Raw genomic sequence first — 21,525 nt, forward strand, 5'->3', positions numbered from 1 at the left:
CACCGGTTCAAGTAAATTTGGCTATTTTTTTAAAATTTATTTACTAGATTATTTTTTTTAAAAGAAGCTGTAAAGTAAAAAGAAGAGAAAATAGTTTTAAAAAACAGTGAAAGAAAAAGTATATATATATAGCATAATAAATAAAAACAAAAAAATATGAAGAATGTTAAGAAAAACAATAAGTTTAATTTATAGACATAAGCTGCAGGTAAATAGAACTCATGAAATAAGTTCAAAATGTAGAGAAAACAAGGGAAAAATTACAGAACAATGGAAAAAAAGAAAAATAATAATAAAATTAAAAATAACAAAAAACCGGGAGGGGAGAGAGAACAAAAATTTTTAAAAAATCCAGAAAATAAAAGATAGCTTTTCATCAGCTCACGCGATTATATCCGCAAAAAAGAGTGCTTTCTAATATTGCATCAATATAGCCAAAGCAAAATATATCAATACAATAGTGTGAGATGCACTAAAAAAATTTTACAAAAAAATTACAACAAATAAAATAGAACACAATAAGTAAAAATATCACGTAAAAACAGAAAATATAATATAAAGAAAAAACAATAAAACATGAAATGAAAACTGTAAAGCGAATAGCAAATTCAAATGAACTTACATGAACGGGAAATTTTTCAAGCATGATTTAAATTGTTTTCGTAACGAGATTGCCAGATTGCAAAAAATGAAAACAAAAGCGTAAATTGAGCTAAAAGCGTAACTAGGGGAGTTTTGTATTAAAGTGCGTTTTTGCTGCATCACTGAAGTGCGTTTGATTTGTTAGTTACCAAGGCTGGACCCAAAAATTGAGATGCGCAAGGTAATATTATACTGGATAATTTAAGGAAGTTGACAATAAATAATTTTAGAAAATAAATATTTATTTAAGAAAAAAATATATAAAATAGACAAGAGAACGAAACATGAATTGCCTGTTTTCCACATAATTTTAGCCATGGATTTGCCCGAATCCGTGGCCATAATTATTTACTAAAAAATTTCTTTGTTAATTTTTTCCATGTGCAAATCCACTTCGGGCCAATCCGTGGCTAAAATTGTTTAGCATTTTTTTCCTACCGTACTTTACCTTTACCATACTTTACTTTTTTCTTTACTTTGCATCTTACTCTTTGTGTAACATTTTATACTCACCCTTGTTTTCTCTACATTTTGAACTTATATATGTATATATATTTACTGAATGATTTTTTGTGCTACTTAAAAAAAAAAAAAAAAGTTAAAACGGCTAAATTTATTGCTGAAATCATACAAAAGCAAAATTAAATTTTCTGGCATATTTTTATTATTATTATTTTATACAGTATGCATAATGTTTCCTAAAAACCACCAATTTTTTAAACCCTCTTCAAAAATTCAGGAGGTTTTTTTGGTTGGAGAAGGAAGCAAAGTGGTTAAAGACGATTATTGGAACAACCTTCTGGTTTCAACCTCCAACTAGACCTGTTTTGCTGTTTATTCACTCTACTTATCTCCGCTGTAATTGGTCGAATATGAATGGTGTTTTATCTATTTTCCTGGGTTAAATATTAATTTGCAACACTTTTTTTTGTTGCTTTTGCTAACATGTTTGATGAAAATTATACTTCTTTGAGGAACAACAACATGTAAAGAGATTTAAAAAAAATATGAATAAAAAAAGGTTGTTAAGGAAAATCCATAAACATTTATTAGCTGCAATCTAATAAATTAATAAAGAAGCTAACAATAATTGAAAAAGAAAAAAAACTTTTTCTTAGTTTCAAACTAATATTTTTAATTTAAATGTATTTCATGAACAAAAATTATCATACATCATCAATAGGGTGGGTTAATAAATTGTTAGATTTTTTTTTCTATGCCAATTCCATGCCTTTGGCTCATTTCCCTCTCCTCCTCTTTTCATTTGTATAGGAATGTATTTTCTTAATATTTTTCGTATTTAATTGTTCAAAATAGTTTTATGAATTTCCATGACTCTTTCAGTCCTATGTTTAATATAGTTTTCAGTTCCATATAGTTTCCTAACTTAAAAGATTTTAATCTAATTGAAAATCAAGACGGAATCTAACTTCTTTCCTTCTTCTATGACTCTCCACACGGTAATGGTGAAAGCATGCGAAGTGTTGCCATAGGTAGAGAGTTCTGCTCTACGCCACCTGTAGCCCATTTCGATCGCCAATAGAATGGGATGATTTTCTGTAAGGCATGAGTGTTCAAAAAAAAAATAATAATAATGATAATAGGTAAATAAAAAAAAACTAGAATAAAATTTTTACTAATTTTGAATTTTTGTTCTCAAAAACTCTTTGGAAGTGTTGAGATCAGAGAGATTATGTTTGATTTCAATGCCTTCTATCATCAAAAGGAAATTCATTTGAAAAAAATTAGAGAATAAAAAGACAATATTTTTAAATGTTTAGAATAAAAGTATTTGAGGTGTAAGCTAAGAATACTATTTTTTTAAAACTTACGACACTTTCCATTTTCCCACCACTCCATTTCGTCCAAATTCTGTTTTTTTTTAAAGATTAATTTCCTTCTGGTTGAAATGGGACTCTGTTTCTTTCAAATACATTTTTAAGAAGAATAATCATACATAAAGTATTGTTGATAAGTTTTTCATTATGGAACAGCTTCCAGGGGTCTGTTTAGAAGAAATTGGGGTCCGTTAACGGACCCTTCACAAAATATCTTTTCATAACAATGGACCCTTCACAAAATATTTTAATTTAAAAACGGACCCTTCACAAAATAATTTATCTTTTAATGGAACCCTTCACAAATTTGTTTATCTTCATAATTGTTTTGTTAATCGAATAAACCCTTCCCAGGAGAAGGGGGGAAGAAAGACAGATGTAAATTAACTAAATTTTGTCTTCGGCAGACGCTTTTTCCTTTATTCGTCCGAAATGAATATTCTGCGTTCAGCAGTATAGTATATTTATATGTTGCAATATTTATATGTTGCATCGCTAATTTAGTAGCTGCAATTGCTGTTTATTTTTTAAAATTTGATTTTTTTAATTATAATTTGTTGAGCATAATCTTGTATGTCTTTGCAATTTAAAAACTCCTTGAAAAAGTTTTTTTGCAATAACCGGACCCTATTTGCACAAGTTCATAACCCTGTTTCAACCCTGGTTGAAAGAATATGGCTTAACGTTTATTTTATACTCACAAATTATGAGTAATTTTTTCACTATTTTACAAAAATGGACCTTTCACAAAATGTCTGGACAGACCCCTGGCTTAATTTTTTTTTTTAACAATTTTGAAAATTATCCCTGATATTATGATCTGTGTTTTTTTTTTTTTTTCATAATTCTTTCTTTAGCTTTTTTTCATCAATAAATTAATAAATACAAATTTAACCTTTATTAATGCTGTTTGGGACTTAAATATGAATATTTGTTTTAGGGGAAATATAATGCCATTTTCTTAATATTTCTTTATTGTATTTTACAGATGCATAGCATTAAAGACCTTGTTTGAAAAATGTCATAAGAAATGGGTTTATGTCCGCATGCATTGTTTTCTCAAAGCATTACTTTTTGCAATGATGGATTTTACTGGTGAAATTTCAAGTGGTGCTGTTGATCTTGCTAAGTAAAATAGACAAATTAATTTTTTTGAGACATAAAAATATAAGTTTTATTTATGAGTATAAAATAATTTTATAATGTATATTTCAAAGTTATTTACTTAATCAAGTAATATCTGATGTATTAGTTTCCTTATTAATACTTTGTTTAGATTTATCCTGATTCTCCAATCAATATTGTTTTTGTATATATTTACCACTGTAGTTTTTTATTAGTATAGTTTATACCATTGTTACATTACTTTTTAATTTGAGCATGAATTATCATAATGTTATTTTTACTTTGACTTCTGTGCAGCGTATTCATAAATCAAGCTTATATGTTTTTTAGTTATACTTTCAAACTAGTTTTTCAGATTTTTCATTCTGAAACAATGATTTCAAGAAAAACCAAATATTTCTTCTTTTTATATGTATGCATTGCCTTGAGTTAAATAAACTTGAAAACAGAAGAAATTGTGAATATTTTTTTAATATAATACTTTTACTTTCTTAGGTTAAAAATAAATCTGTTTAATGTGTAAAATATCAATCCGAAGCTTTTCAAAATGTAAGACTTTGCATTCGCTAAAAGAAAATGACAACTAGCTTACTCAATGGATATCATGACACATCAATATTTCCTATTTTTTATTGTACTTGATAGGTTGAAAAAGTTAACCAATATGTCAAAAATACTGCATGTTATATGCTTTTTTATTAGTTCTCATGAAAATCCTTTTTTTTCCCTTAATTATTTACAAACAATTTAAAAAGAAACGAAATGATTTTACTTCATTAATTTTTTCCCACATTTTTATTTGTTTAGAAATAATTTACAAACGATGCTCACTACTTACTGTAAACATTATCCTGGTGATGATGCAGACATGGTTGCAGCTCAAAACAAAGCTGTAATTGAAGTTGTTCAAGAACTTGTACGACAGCCGACTCAACCAAATACTTGTGTTAGAGATCAGAGTAAGTATTTTTAATGTCTTTTTCAATAACTTAAATAACAAACAGATTTATTTCTTTAGTTTTAATTATGTAAAAATTAAATATTTTGAACAAATATATAAATTATCGTGAATGATTTCCTTATAAATTTGTATGGTATATTATTTATAAAAGAAGAATAATTTTTGTATCAGTCAAAGAATTAGTTGAAAATCTTCGAGACATCAAAGAAATTTGTCATCAGAGTTGTTAGGAGACAGACAACCCTGAATATAGAAACTTAATTTTTTAACTTACAGCTTAACTGATTATAGAACATTACAACTTAAATTTTAGGGACCATAATTGTTTTTCCCTAAAATGTTCATAAGACCGGAAATTTTTAACTTTAAAAACATAAATAAATTTAGTTTATCATAATATAGTTTAGTTTATCTTTATACAGTGTCAAGCAAATTTCTTTGAAAATTAGAGGATAATAATTTAAAATTTCAAAAAGCTTAAAAATATTATAGCAAAAATAGCAATAGGTTGCATTAAACTGCAATTGTGATTTCAAAGGTTATTTTAAAAGAAATTTGAACTGCATTGTTCAAATTTCAGAAAGTAATGCTAAATGTTCATCCCTTAGCCTCCATTTTTAATAAAATTCTTTACAAGGTGCATGGATGAAAATGCATGTTTATTCGTAGAAAATAAAATGGTGTAATCATATATTATCTCTACCTTTCTACTTTACATTGTAGCATTTATGATCAGTATAAGAAAAAATGCACTTTAAGGATTAACATTTTATTTTTATTAATTCAGTTTTTAAAATAACTTACTAATAATTTTTTTTAATATTGTGAGACACCATAGATAGTAACTGAAGGCAAGTAAACTACTATACTGACATTATTAGTGTGATTTCGAAATTTTTTGAACTTTTTTCATTTTAATAGAATGAAATATATTAGATGACTATACTCTTATGTATGGACACAGAGGAGTAATGTTACTTTTTTTGTTATTCAGCATAAAATAACATAATTTTGAGTCATTTCTCTGTGAAGTTATTTTTAAAAAAATGTGAAATATTTTTTGCTCTTTTTTTGAAGTCATTTTTCAAATTTACTACGTTTTTTTCCTTCTTGAGGAAAATGCTTAGAAAAAACCACTCCCTAGAATTTACAGTAGGTAGTTAAAGGCATTTACATTGCAAAGTATTTACATAATTAAGAAATAACTTAAAACACACAAGAAAGGAAATTATTGGCTTAAAATTTATAATAACTACTGAAATCAAAGTTTAAATTTATTAAGTGATAAAGAATGTTTCATGTTTCTACAATAGGAATTTTTAACATGTGGGTCATTTATTAATTTATTTTTGTAACATAATAGACCTGCTAAATGTAACTATGGTGCTGGTTTTCAGTTTTGCTACCTAAATGTTTCATTTACTACTTACCTTTAACTACCTTACATTACCTTTTATATTTTTAACATCCTATTATGTAAACACTTTTCAATTGGTATAGTTACATATTGATCAATTATTGCTTGTTAAAAGTTTAAAATTATCCTATTATTAATTTTACTTAGCGTTAAATTCTTCTAGTCTATTTCTTATCACAAAAATAAGAAAAGTACTATCAGCATTGTTATGAATAAGGTGTCAGCACCGTAAAATGCATATTTATCAACTAGCTTAACTTTAATAGAATTTTAAGTCATATCTGTAAAGTACAATACAGCAGATTAGATACTGTAAAATTTGTATTTCAATATTAGTTGCTATAAGTTATGGGTCATTCTCACTGAAAAGGTATAGACTAAAAAAATTTCTTAAATTAAAATTATTAAAAAAGTGATAAAAATTACATAAATGCCTTTATTTATTTTTGTTATATGTCCTTATAATAATGGTCAAGTTTTCTATTTTATTTTTTACAAGATTTAAAATATTTTAAATTCTGCCTTGTCCACGGAGGAGATGTAATAGTCAACGGAGGAGACATTTTATGTTATAAAATATAAAATGTCAATGAAGACTAATTCATTAATTATTGGGCACAACTGATATGAGTTTCACATTAATAAGTAAATAATAAAATATTTTATTATTAGAGATAGAGCTACTTCCAATTAATCATGCTGCTATGAAAGGAAACATCCATTTTTTACCTAGGTGTACAATTTCTTAAGTAACTCTTACTGAATATTAATAAATTAAAATGTAAAGAATATTGAACTCAAAATTCAGACTCCACATGAAAGTTGAGTGTTGAGGGTACTCTTTTGTGACCATTTTATGCAAGTTAAACATACTGTCATCCAAATAACGTTTTTGTTTTTTCTCCTTTCTTCTTGTTATTGTTTCTTTTTACCCTGGGCACAAACGGCTAGCTCTATCAATTTCTAGAAATTTAAGTACATTTAATAACGATTTTTCTGTTAAATCTTTTTCTGATACAAATTTTAAAGTTTCTTGCTCTTTTTTTTTCACTTTCTTCAAACAATATAGGGTTTTCTTTTAATTTCTGTCTAGCTTATCTCATACTAAGTTTTATATATTTAACATTTATTTTAACAATTTTTAACTGTTTAATCATTAGATTTATTTATAACTGGGATATTACAAAAATTATTATAAAAGAAATAATGCATTTGCGATCATTTTCTGCTTTAATTTTATTCAAAACTACATTATTAGTTCATTTTTTATATCTTAATTTTTAAAAATTATTTTAAAGGTTTTCGGTTGTTTATCATTTAAATAAGGGTAAATGATAAATTATCGATAAATGATTAACGGTCAATTCTAATAATTTTGGTGAATTTTAATTCTTTAATATTTCTTAATTTTGTTTGGAAAATTTTAATAGTTTAGATCAAGGGATTCAATTTTGAAGCATTTGTTAAATTTTGACTTAAAATTATTCCAGCTAATGTGTTTAGGATAATTCATAGTGTTTTTTATGCGGTTAAGTGTTTTATATATTTACATCGTTATTATTGTGAAAAATATGTGTCTTATTTTCTAAATTCTAATCTTCAGTGTTAGTTTTGTGTTCGAATTTTATTTAAAACCTATAACTTGGGGAAAAGATGTAATATCAGAATTTATCAATTTGTCTATTATTTGTGTTAATTCAGAGATGGCGCTGCCTTCGCATTGCTTTTGGGAGTAACCTCCTTCCTAAAAGGAGTTACTCCCAAAAGGTTGTCTGGCTTAAGACTATTTGTTTTGTTTTCCAAATTTTTAACAAATGTTATTAAGTTTAATTTTGGAGTTTATTCAAGAAGTCCATTTTCAACGAACTTCAAATATTACATTATGCCTGTTTTTCAGGGCTCGAAAAACCGCCCGTCCTTGAAGGTCAAGAACTCCCCGCGAACAACAAATTTCTCGAATCCAGCGTCCGCGCGGACGGCCATTTCCCCGTTAATGTTCGTGATACATTTTCAATTTTGGTTATCTTACAAGAGTCTAGCGCCTCACTTCTAAAATGACCCTCCAATCTCGAAATACAGCAGCATACTGCGCATGGTGGAATTGATGTTTTCTCTGTCTGGGAGTACTGCAGCGGTTGAAAGGGGCTTTTCAGCAATGAACTTACAAAAATACACATTACTTACTGGTCTTAAACAAGAAGCGTTAAGCGCATTTATGAACATCTACCTAAATGGAAAAGCTCTTTCAGATTTCTGTGCAGAAACCTCTGTAAACCTGTGGCTTGATTGTGAAACTGGCAAATGTATTTGATTTATTTAAAAAACGCAGTACCATCGGATAAATTGACATGATAATTGACAGATAAATTAACCTTTGTTATTTAAATTATTTCATCAAAGAAATAAATTATTTCATAATAGATATACCAGGTTTTACTATTAGTAACCTAGTATTTCTTTTATTACTGTATAATGTAATCCTAGTAACTACTAATTCATTGTGCAATTTATGTAAATGTTTGTAATAAATAAGAGAAAATTATATTTTTATTTATTTAGAAGCGACGGGTTAGTTTCAAAGGAGGACGGGTACATTGTTGGACAAGTCGTCCTCGGGGACGGGTAAAATTTCTGAGTTTTTTCGAGCCCTGCTGTTTTTTTTAAAAATTTGTTTATCTTACTTAAAGACCTATATCTGGAAAAACTTATTTTCCTGACGTGTCGAAATCTTGATGATTCCGAACATGGGACTTTCCATTGTTAATTAAATGTACTTGATAATAAAGTATCAAAATGTATGCATATATATAATATGTACTCGTATTTATAAATATTCATTCAATATTAATATTTTTAGGTTCTTTGATTCTTTTTGATATTCTTCCAAACCAAAACTTTAATGATTGCAGCAAAGAAAGAGCAAAACCTGAAGTTCTTGAAAGCTTTGAAAGTAACCAGCAAGAGTTAGAAATCTTTGTAGATATTGAACATCTTTTAAGAACTTTGAATTTGGCAGAATATTTAGATACTTTTAATGAGGACGAAATTAGTTTATCAACACTGGTGAGGGTTGACTGAAAAGTTTTCCTCTTTAATATAAAAAATAATTCATGTTATTCATAGGTGGTGTATTTAGCTTCAACCAAATTTTTAAGTTCTTTATCTATATTTTAGTTTTTTTTATCAGATGAATATTTGAAGAACATGGGCTTACCTATTGGTCCAGGTCGAAAATTAATGAATACTGTTAAGAAAAATTTATGCTTTTTTTTTTATAAAATAACTAATTTTTTTAAATCATAGCTTTTAATACATAACATACTTTGATTTGCTAAAAACTCCAATAAGAGCAGTAAAATTTACATTTTTGAAAATTGTTTTTTTTTTTTTTTAAATTTTATATTTATCGCTTAAAATGAGTTTAAACCTTTCAATATGGTTTATTCATAGGATTGTATACGATCATATGGTTATAAATTATGTCTCTTAAATTATATTAACATATTTGCTAAATTATTTTTTAATTTCTTCCTATATCTTATGTAGTTAGCTTTTGTGGTGTTTGTGAATTTTGTTTTCATTTGTTTAAAATCATTACATATGTTTATACTTTATTTGAGCATTTCTTTGTTATTTGTTTGACCTTTCACATAAAAATGCAATATCGTTTTTTAGAAACTTTGTGTTGAAATTTCGGCTACAGTATCAATAAAATCTTATATGAAATTGAACACTCAACTATTGTAATGTAACTGTTTAAGAAAAATTTCTTGATATATATTTACTTTGTTTGTATATATTTTTTCATTTTGTGTGCTACAAAATTATGCATGCCCTACAATTTCTGTTAAGTTTAATTCTTTATGTGCTTCAAAAAAACTATTAAAATGTAAATTAAATAAGTTTTGAATTGAAAAATTATTGCAACATGAACAAGAGTTTTAATTTTGTTATTTTCACCTAAAACATTTAATGGTCACATGATTAACCATTTTATCGATTGATTTATCTATTTAGCAAATAGTTAGAAAGTCCTTTTAAAGTTTCTAAATTTATTTAATTTCAAGCAAAGTATTGTTAGTTTTATTTAATTCTTGTTGTATTGATAACAGTTCACTTAATTCTTTTTTATCAAACTAATCTGAAATTTCACAATTGGATTCAAGCTGATGGATCCATAATTTAATTATATTTTTAGGTAGAGCTAGCTGCTAGTGCTTGCACTAGAGTGTATGGATGTGTTGTCATGTTGCAAAACAAGTTTAGATTTCCTATTCTTCAAAAACTTATTAAGTTTGTCCTGTAGAACTTTTTGGCAGTAGTCCTTGTTATCCATTTTATGTAAAGTAAAGGCTAAATTTAGTTTACCTTGTTTACTGTAGGCTTCCCAGGAGAATTTTTTCTTTCGACAAATCCCTCCAATAATATGAGTATCCATCTGGGCATTTTATAAATGAAATTTTTGGTCACTAAAAATAACCTATAATTAAAATTACTAATTTTGAGAATAGTGGTTTCATCGCAACGAAAATTGTTAGTTTAATATTTATTAGTGACTAATTATTATTCATGTTTTTTTTCTTTCAAAAATTTAATCTTGTGACTTTATGATGAGGTTTCTGACTTTCCCTTTATTGCTCAGAGAACTGAATCCTTTAAAACATCTAGGTTGAATTTTGTTCATACTTCAAACATTGACTTATTTGACACTGTTTGAATAATTTTTTTTCTTCCCAATGAAAAAGCTTTTGAGGATGTCCTGTATATTTATTTAACTCTTAGATATACTCTTTAGTTAAAATGTAAATTGCACCTATTAAATGTTTTAGAATGTACATATATCCTTTACATATACTCTAAAGTGCCATCATCTGACCTTTCTCTAGGTCAGACAGCTGAGTTTCGTAGGGCATGAAATAAAATTGAAATTTCAATATCAAAATGAAAGCAGAATATATATATTTTTGTGATTTTTTTCCCTTCCTATTTGTATGATGCAGCTAAAATCAAAATAAATAATTTGCAGTCTCACATGAATTTGTAGTAAGTATTTTTTTAAATAAAAGCTAATAAATTACGAGCAGCTAGTAGTATGTGCATATTTTTTTCCTCACTGACTATAGTTGCTCCTGTGAAATTTTCAAAAACTTGTTACCAAAGATTTAATAAAAAAACTTGAGGTATTTGCTAAATATTTCTGAATCTAATATAATTCCGTAGTGTATAAATCAGGTTAGAATAAGTGTATATGATTTGTATAACAAAAAGCCACAATATTTTACTCTTGTATTATATGAAAAACACAAGATGAATTTTGTTTTGATATTATTATGATAAATATTATCAAAATACATTGTATACAATACTAAAGAGGCTTGTGGATTAAAATATTTTTGTATTATTTAGTTTATTTCCATTCTATCAAAATTATAAAAATATAGTTATAAAAGTAGACAGTGTACAGTCCAATTACAAAGAGGCCTATTTAATTTTAACCTTGAGCAGCTATAAATATTAGCACTTGAGAATGTGTATTAAAAGCTAATTTAAAAATATAAGAGCTCATTACACAGGTATGATTTATTTTCTATAGTTCTATTAAATAAATGCCTTTATGTTGTCTAGTGTATGGAACAAAATTTTAAATAATATCCATGACTAGGATTAACGCCAGTATGGCAACCAATATCGCTGAAATCAGCGAGTAGGTTGCAAAATTGTCTTGAAATGTGTTTTGAAATTACAAAATGGCAATAAAAAATAGTTTTTTTGCATCAAATGCCATGCATTTAAAAATAATTGTTGTACTAATCTCATTGTTCTATGCTTATGTTAGATTTTAATTTTAATCTAACTAAAATTTACTTTAACTAAATTTTAACTAAAATTTACTTTAACACACACACGAAGTAAAAAAAAATATTAACCAAATTTACCATTTGATTTGTTTACTTACAAAAATTACAAATTTTCTAAGTCGTATGTTCGTAAAATTACAATTTTTAATCCAGAAGAGCAGTTAACTTGATAATTTTAAAAACAGAAAATCAAATAAGATTTATTAAGTTTTATTTATTTTACAACTATCATACAATATATTTACAATATATAAATTTACAATTATAACACATCGCCACAGATCTGAAACATATCTACTCATAACTTCTTCCACCCCACTGTTAGTATCACCTCTTCACTGCAATGTAGTACCTGGAAAACAAATAACTATTTTAGCATATGAAAAAAAAAAATGCCGGACAATAATATTAAATTGTTACAACCAACAGTAGATTTCTAAAACGAAGCAATACTGACTAGATAAAATACAGAGTTAAAGAAAATATTAAAACTGTTTATTATTTTCATGGAATTTCTACTAAGTATATATCGATTGAGTACATCCAAATATTTAGATATAAGAAAATCTATTTTACTAATTTTAGTCACATATTACACGACAAAATTACATACATATACAGCACAAATCTGAATTAGAATATTTCATAATTTTTTTTCTTTTAATCTAGACGATCAGTAGAGAACTTCAAAGCTCTTGAAGTAGCAGCTAGTGAAATGGGACCAACCGTTAATGCTGACAAAACTTATTATGAACAGATAAACAGAAGGCTCTCTAAGGCAGTGCCCTTGCTTGCGAATACTTATGAATTTGAGGATGTTGATGAACTTAAATATGATAGGACTACTGTAACCTGCCAAAATGACGCAAGTACCGAAAACCATAGCTGATCAGTAATGGCAAAGAAGTGCTACTTTGGTTTAAAAAGCAAACTCAAAAGTAAATTTCTTAAACAAAAGACGAAAATTAACATATTCAAATCAGGACAGTGTTGGACTCTTAATGAAAAAGAGAACAAATTGCTGATTTTTGGCAGGGATACTTAGATGAATTTTGTGCAGTCAATGAGAATAACAAATGACGCTCCCTTTACAATCATGAGTTATATAAAAAGTATAAAGAACCAGACATAATTCATGTTATTAGGGCTAATCACATTCGATGGCTGGGACACCTTTATGGATCGGAAGATTTGAAAAGTAGCTTTTTTTAAACCAGAAGGTACAAGAAAAAGCAGTCGTCCCCTGACTAGCTGGCTGGACGCAGTTGAGAGGGACATTAAGATAATAGGAATAACTAACAGGGCAGGTAATGGCACAGAATAGATCAAAATGGCAAAAACTTATTGGGACAGCCTTGGCCTGTCATTGACTGTAGCGCCTCAGAAGAAGAATTTCTGTTCTGTAATATAATATTTTCTATTGTGGCGACATCTATTGAATAACAAATGAAGCAAAATATTATGAAAAAATATAATATTTATTAATAAGTAATATCAATATTTTCTATTGAGGCGACATCTATTGAATAACTAATGAAGCAAAATATCAATGGAAAAACATAATATTTATTATTTAGTAATATTATTTTTCTATTGTGGCGACATCTATTGAATAACAAATTAAACTAAAGATCAAGCAAAAAAAAATATCTATGATTTAGTAATAATATTACTCTTCATTGTGGCGACATCTATTGAATAACAAATGAAGCAAAATATCAATGAAAAAATATAATATTTATTATTTAGTAATATTATTATTTTCTATTGTGGCGACATCTATAAAATAAAAACTAAGCAAAATATAAATGACAAAATATAATATTTAGTAATATAAATATTTTCTATTGTGGCGACATCTATTGAATAACAAATGAAGTAAAATATCATAAAAAAATATAATATTTATTAATAATTAACATTAATATTTTCTATTATAGCGACATAGCAATAACAAATGAAGCAAAATATCTATGAAAAAATATAATATTTATTATTTAGTAATATTATTATTTTCTATTGTGGCGACATCTATTGAATAACTAATGAAGCAAAATATCATGAAAAAATATAACGTTTATTATTTAGTAATAATAACATTTTCTATTGTGGCGACATCTGCAGAATAACAAATGAAGCAAAATATCAATGAAAAATATATTATTTATTATTTAGTAATATTAATATTTTCTATTGTGGCGACATCTATTGAATAACTAATAAAGCAAAATATCAAGAAAAAAATATAATATTTATTAATAAGTAATATGAATATTTTCTATTGTGGCGACATCTATTGAATAACAAATGAAGTAAAATATCATGAGAAAATGTAATATTTATTAATAATTAACATTAATATTTTCTATTATAGCAACATAGCAATAACAAATGAAGCAAAATATCTTTAAAAAATATAATATTTATTAATAAGTAATATTAATATTTTCTATTGTGGCGACACTATTGAAAAACTAATGAAGCAAAATATCAAGAAAAAAATATAATATTTATTATTTAGTAATAATAACATTTTCTATTGTGGAGACATCTATTGAATAAGAAAAGAAGCAAAATATCAAGGAAAAAATATAATATTTATTATTTAGTAATATTAATACATCTATTAATCTAATAAAGCGAAATATCAAGAAAAAAATATTTAGTTTTATTAATGTTTTCATTTGTGGCGACATCTATTGAATAACAATGGAAGCGAAATATGAAGTAAAAGATATTTATATTTTAAAATATTCATATTTTCTATTGTGGCGACATATCAAGAAAAAAATATTTATATATTTTGTATATTATTGAGACTTTCCCTCTTTTTATTGACTTTAAGGCAGTATCAAGAGAAATAAGTTGCATGAATCAATGGAGGAATTCGGTATTCCCCTGAAGCTTATTAACTTGATTCGATCCCGGTGATGGCTGGATACGAATTCCGCATCAGGCTTGCACCGACCACAGTGCTGACGTGAAATATCCGCAGTGGTAGACGGTTGATTGATTGAATGTAGTGTTTAATGGCACAAGGTCCAAAGAAGGACATGCTGCGCCAAACAAACGGTTTTAAAATAAAGGTAAATGTATATTACACATTTTCCTCATTAAAAGTCACACGGAATTTATAAAACTAGATACAACGTGACAGAGGTATTCAAAGGTAAGTAAAATCAGATAAAATGTAAATGTAGTAAAGTATTATAAAACAGTTGCATTCAAAGCTGAATAAAATCAGATAAAATGGTGAATAGGATAAAACAGTTATATACAGTATAAAAGACCAATTGCGCGTAGAAACGCAAAAATGTTAGGATGATGCGATTCACCTAACAAATCCTGCAGAGTTAAAATAGAACTACCAAAAAAGGTCAGACGATGACGATTAAAACATGAGCAGATGATTAAAAAATGATGAATAGTGAGTAAATCTTTACAGGTGTTGCATTGGGGAGGAGGTTCCCCAAATAACAAATGTAGGTGGGTCAGCATAGTGCGGCCGATTCTGAGACGGTTTAACTTTACATCTGCATGCCGCAGACTCAATACAGGATAAGGGTTAAAATCTGTTTCTATTGAGTGCAACTTGTTATAAATTTTTAGATCCCATTGTTGTTGCCAAACAGATGTGATGAATTGTTGAATATAAGTTTTTGTGTCCAAGAAAGGTACAGATAAAGTTAAAACTGAGGTAACAGATCGTGCAGCCGAATCAGCCAAGTCGTTCCCTGGAATACCGACGTGACTCGGTACCCAACAGAATAAAATATGAAATCTATTTTGAAGGGTTATCAACAAGTGATTAATAAAACATAAAATTGGATGATTTTCACTGTTAAAATTTTCCAACTGGCGCAAAACGCTCATACTATCTGAGTATATGCAATATTTCCTTGTAGGGCGCGTAGAAATCAGTCGCAATGCCAAGAGAATGGAAACTGCTTCAGCAGTGAAGACGGAGCAAATATCAGGGATTTTGTAGCTATAGGCATCATCAGCGATGATGACACCACAGCCTACATATCCCGCAGATTTTGATCCGTCAGTAAACATAGGGACATACTCTGAATATTGGTGACGATGAGAAATGAATAGTTGCTGGTAGATAATGGGTGCAACATTAGATTTATTATACATCATAAAAGGGGAATGAAATTTATGTGGTGTGATGTTCCACGGAGGTATGAGAAAATGATCTATTGATTGCGATGGTGATTCGCAGATGTTAAAAGTTTGAATGAGTAATCGCATGCGAGTATGAAATGGACGGACGTGAGAAGATCTAGCTGCATATAATCTCTCCAAGCTTGATGAAATTACATAGTGCTTTAATGGATGATATCTAGAGGACATGATACGAAAGTAATAACTGAGTGACAGCTTCAAGCGCAGTAAATCTAATGGTAGCTGATTGCATATAATATATAAACTTTCAACTGGGGATGTACGAAAAGCACCGGAACAAATGCGGAGTGCAGAATGCTGTACTGTATCTAAGATACGTAGATTGGAGGAGGTAGCAGAGCCATAAACTACACATGCATAGTCAACTCGCGAAAGTATCAGCGCTTGATATATGCGTAGCAGGGCTAAGCGATCCGCTCCCCAAAATGTATTTGACAGTACACGCAACATATTCAGTTTCCGTTCTCATTGTTTTCGTAACTGCGTTATATGAGGTATGAAAGTTAGCTTATTGTCGAAAATGACACCTAAAAACTTCGTGTGTGGTACAACTGATATACGAATGTTATGAATAGAGATGTCAGGGTCATTATGAAGCGCGCGTTTACGACAGAAATGTATGCAGCAACTTTTAGATGGCGAAAGAGTGTGACCATTCTGATCACTCCAGTCTAAACTCTTGTTCACAGCTAATTGCACTTGTCGCTCGATGACTCTCATGTCGGATCCTGAACACGAGATGTGTAGATCATCGACATAGAGAGAGCCAGAGACGGCAATATGTTTAAAACTAGTGAAATATGGATGATGAATAATGTGACGCTTAAAACACTACCTTGTTGGACGCCTTCTGTCTGAATGTAAAGATCAGAAAATGTACATCCAAGTTTAACACAAAAATAGCGCCTCAGCAAGAAATTTTTAATGAAAATCGGTAAATGACCCCGGAGTCCAATGTCAAACAGTGTCTTGAGAATTCCATAACGCCAAGTCCGATCATATGCTTTCTCGATATCAAAGAAGACAGAGACAAGATGATTTCGCCTGACAAAGGCATTACGAATTCTGGATTCCAGTTCAATAATATTGTCTACAGTTGACCGGCCTTTACGGAAGCCACTTTGAAAATCTGGTATGACATGCTTTTTTTCGATGTAATACCCAAGTCGAGAGTTAATCATTCGCTCAAATGTTTTACCAAGGCAGCTGGTCAAAGCTATCGGGCGATAATTAACGGGGTCGTTAGCGTCTTTACCTGGTTTTAAAATAGGTATCACAATTGCTTCACGCCAGTTAGACGGGTACGTTTGTTCCGTCCATATTCTGTTAAACAGAACAAGGACATTTGACAAAGACGACTGATCTAAGTGGCGGAGCATGTGATATGTACCATCAAGACCAGGGCTTGTGTTTTTACTTCTATATAGTACTTTCTGCAATTCGACAAAACTGAAATCACTGTTATATACGACGCGACGCAAAGTTTATATTATTCCTGCTGCTTATGGTGTTGAAATGCTGGGCTGTAACTCTCTGGACAAGAGACAGCAGCAAATGCATCACCAAGCATATTGCAAATGTCTGCAGGAGAAGAGCAAATGGTACCGTTTTTCTTAAATATCGGAAGTCGAAATTCGCGATATATGCCATTAGCTCTCCTAACTTTCGACCAGATTTGTCTGGAAGATGTTGAAGATGTTATGGAGGAGACATAACGGGACCAAGATTCTCTTTGACTTTTGCGTCTGATCTTTCGTGCTATAGCTTTTGCCCGTTTAAAGGCCAAAAGGTTAAGAGTATTAGGATAACGGCGATAGATGTTCCACAAGCGTCTCTGCTCTTTGTAGGCAGCTGCGCATTCCTCATTTCACCATGGTTTGCGGTGGCGAGGAAGCGAACTTGACGACTTAGGAATACTTTCTTCTGCCGCTTGGAGAATTACAGATGTTACATTATTAACTGCATCACCTATAATATTGCGGGTTATCATAACCTACGTAATATGAGCAAGCTGGGTGAATAGAGGCCAGTTAGCGCGATGAAATATGAAAGTTGATGGTCGTGAACTCATGGGAACAGAAGCAAAATATGAAACAATGACAGGAAAATGATCACTGTTGTGAAGATCGTCACTTACAGAAAAGTTTACAAAAGGTACAAGAAATGGTGAACATAAAGCTAAATCAATGGAATGAAAGGTTCTTGTCGGGGTATGAAAGTAAGTTTCTTCGCCTTGATTAAGCAAACAGAGATTATGGTCATGAATGAGTTGTTCAATTTTACGCCCCCGGTCATTGGAGGTGGAACTATCCAACAATTCACTGTGACCATTAAAATCTCCGAGTAAAATAAAAGGTGAAGTTAACTGAACTATCAGAGAGTTTAAATCTGATTGAGTAACAGGTGCATGTGGTGGTAAGTAGACAGTGCATACTGTAAGTGGGATATTGATATGAATTTGAACAGCGCAAGCCTGTAATGAGGTGGATAATGGAAGATGAGTAGATGGTAATGCATTAGAAGTTAAAATTGAAACACCGCCATGCGGTTGATTTCCATTATTAAAATCCTGTCGATAGCAAGAATAATTGAGCAGTTTAAAATCATTGGATGACGTTAAATGTGTTTCCTGCAAGGCAATGCATGCAGGTTGAAATTTTGAAACAATGTCCTTAGCATCAGAAAGTTTGTTTCGCAAACCGCGACAGTTCCATGATATGAAACATATGGACTTTATGAAGTATAAAAGGATGATTTAAAGGTAACGTCATTATTAAGAGGTCAGTCAAGTAGGCACTCGTCGTCAGAAGGATGCAAAGACAATTCAACTTCCAGATCCATCTTCTGTGACGCAGAAGAAGTGGATTGATTGGTATATTGAACGTACTTTGCATCTTTTTTCTTCCTGGAATAGCCAGGCTTTAGACTTGGGGGAAATTTTCTTAAAGGGATTTGTTTTGGAAAAGGTCGGGCCTTTTCAGAATTGTCTATTTTAGATGTTTTGCTAGGTGGAGGTGAGGTTGTCCGATTGGATGTTGATGGTGCGGTAAAGTTTAAAGTTAGGTTTTTCAGTTGGTGGTTTAATCTCTTTGTTGGCAGTAGATTTTTGTGCTGTGAAATCAGTTTGCGTGCTAACAGAACAATGCGAAGTCTTTGCAACCGTGGAATACGACACGCCCGGACGGGGTGTACGGGCGGTAACGATTCGAAGGGCTTCATTAAAGGTTAGGTTTTGCAATACTTTAACTGATTGAATTTCTTTCTCTTCTGACCATCTGGGACAACTCCTTGAGTAAGCTTCATGAGCTCCCTTGCAGTTAACGCAAAGGGGTTGTAACTCACAGGAAGTGTCTGAATGGCCAGGAGTAGAACAGATGTACCACGAAAACAGATGTACCACGGCAAGATGGTTTTGAATGTCCAAACCTTTGGCACTGAAAGCACTTTAAAGGGTTTGGGACATAAGGTCTTGACTGGACAATTATACCATGCAAGTTTAACAGCAGCTATTAATGTTGGAGAGGCAAACGTAAGGATAAGATGTTTCGTTGGAATGAATTGTCCATTCCTTCGAATCTTAATCCTACGGACCTCGACAACATGCTGGTCTTGCAGGTTTTCTAAGATCATACTCTCTTCGTCGTCTATGAATTCAGTTTGAGATATTACTCCACGACAAGTATTCAGAGATTTGTGAGGAGTGACAGTTACATTAAAGGTGCATATGTTTGTGCACTTAGATAGGGCAGTGTCTTGCTTTTCGGATGTCGTCTGCACTAAAAGGTCGCCGGAGCGCAGTTTTCTCACAGAGGCTACTTCTCCCAGTACGGAGAGGAGAGCCTTGTGTATTAGGAATGGTGAAACCTTAGAAAATGAAGTGTTTGATATAACAGGATTCGTCAATGTTATGATGAAATAACGAGCGTATACATGCGGTGTAGGAGTTGTTCCGCTGTTTTTGCATTGGTGTGCGGAACTCAACACCATACTATACACCAGCCATAGAAAATAAGAAACAGTTCTACTACCAGCGGAGTCCTACTACCAGAGTCCTACTAAGGGGATGCAAGTAACATAATCCGTCACTTGACACCGATGCTAACCAATAGCTATACGTCCGCGAGTCACCCCTGAAGCAGCCTCCACCCTTAACGAGATGCCCATTAAGTGACCCCGGACTTGACCCTAGCCAACTGATGACGGTCGTGACTAGCCGGTTGATGCATACAGGCCAATATGCACCTCCCGTTTACCTGAAGCACGGGCCGAAGCAGTGTATTGGGGTACCAGGATGCCCCTCAACTGCCAGGATCCCCTTTTCCAGGGACACTGGTCTCCACGCTTTTCCCATCTGGGTCTGATACAACAGGGTGGCAATCGAACACAGACAAAAAGCCCTCACCAGTTAATGTGGCAACCACGACAAGGGGGAAGAGAAAGGCTCAAAATCAAATAATGCGTTTCATTGAGCGCAAGGGACCTTTCATTTTCACTGAGGTTCTCACATTATGTTTGAATCGTAAGCAGTTTTCCTCAGCAATCTCATATTTCTCTTGTTTAGACAAACGCTGCCCGTCTAAACTCAAGCAACTCGCACCTTCCCACCAAAGACCATTTTTCATCAAATTTTGCACTGAAATCCTCTACTAATTAAATCTGCAGGATTCTCATTACCTTTACAATGATGCCAAGACTGGGGATTCAATTTCTCCTGCACTTCCCTGACCCTATTACAAACAAATTGCTTCCAACGTTCATCGCTTCTCCTGATCCAATGCAATACAATGGAAGAGTTCATCCAACATACATATTCAGCAATCATATCTCTAAAAATACCATTAAGATAATTTCCTACTCGAACTCCTATAACTGCCGCCATCAACTCTAAACTAGGCGAAGTTAACTTCTTTAAGAGGGAAACACGACTCTTAGACATTAAGAACGCCACTACGGTTTTTCCCTCATCACTGACATACCGAACATAAGAAACCGTCCCATATGCAACGAGTGACGCATCACAGAATATATGGATCTCTACTCTTCGACTTCCTGGGTTTCCACATGACACAAAACAATACCTTGGCAGAACTATGTCCTTTAAATACTTAACTTCTGAACACCATTCAGTCCATTTTTTTTTCAAATCCATCGTCAACTCTTCGTCCCAATCAAAACCTCTTTTCCATATCTCCTGCAACAGACACTTGATCTTAAGAACAAATCAGGATCAACAATACCAACCGGATCGAACACCATTGCAGCAGCGTGCAACACAAATCTTTTGATATTTGCCGAATTATTTAAACTTTTCAATAACGGGGAAATTTCCAACCACAGATTATCTCCTATAGGGTTCCAATTCAAACCTAAAACTTTCAAACTACCACTAGAACTCTCACTAACACCACTAAAATTCTTTTCTATATACAAAGTCTTCAATTATTCCGAATTCAGCTTCCTTAAATTCATTTCAGCTTCTCCCAAAATATGAAC

At 30.8% G+C, this 21,525-nt stretch overlaps 2 protein-coding genes across 2 annotated transcripts in view; one reads left to right on the top strand and one right to left on the bottom strand.

Moving 5' to 3' along the window:
- The window catches only part of LOC147817028 (transcription-associated protein 1-like), a 46,153-nt gene extending 34,767 nt beyond the window's left edge, over positions 1–11,386 (top strand). Inside the window, exons 9-11 of the mRNA XM_087153977.1 lie at positions 3,469–3,609; positions 4,413–4,564; positions 8,841–11,386. Of these exons, the coding sequence (XP_087010103.1) occupies positions 3,469–3,609; positions 4,413–4,564; positions 8,841–9,061 (514 nt within the window). The 3' untranslated portion in view covers positions 9,062–11,386. The remainder of the gene's footprint in view (positions 1–3,468; positions 3,610–4,412; positions 4,565–8,840) is intronic.
- A 9,267-nt stretch (positions 11,387–20,653) lies between these two features.
- On the bottom strand, positions 20,654–21,181 carry LOC147817029 (uncharacterized). Its single transcript, XM_087157674.1, has one exon. It carries the CDS (start codon positions 21,179–21,181, stop codon positions 20,654–20,656), a length of 528 nt encoding a protein of 175 aa, XP_087013800.1.
- Between the last annotated feature and the right edge of the window lie 344 nt (positions 21,182–21,525).

Source organism: Parasteatoda tepidariorum, chromosome 1, assembly GCF_982258835.1.
Source record: "Parasteatoda tepidariorum strain Cologne lab strain chromosome 1, Ptep-v5.0, whole genome shotgun sequence".
Classification (NCBI taxonomy): Eukaryota; Metazoa; Arthropoda; class Arachnida; order Araneae; family Theridiidae; genus Parasteatoda; species Parasteatoda tepidariorum.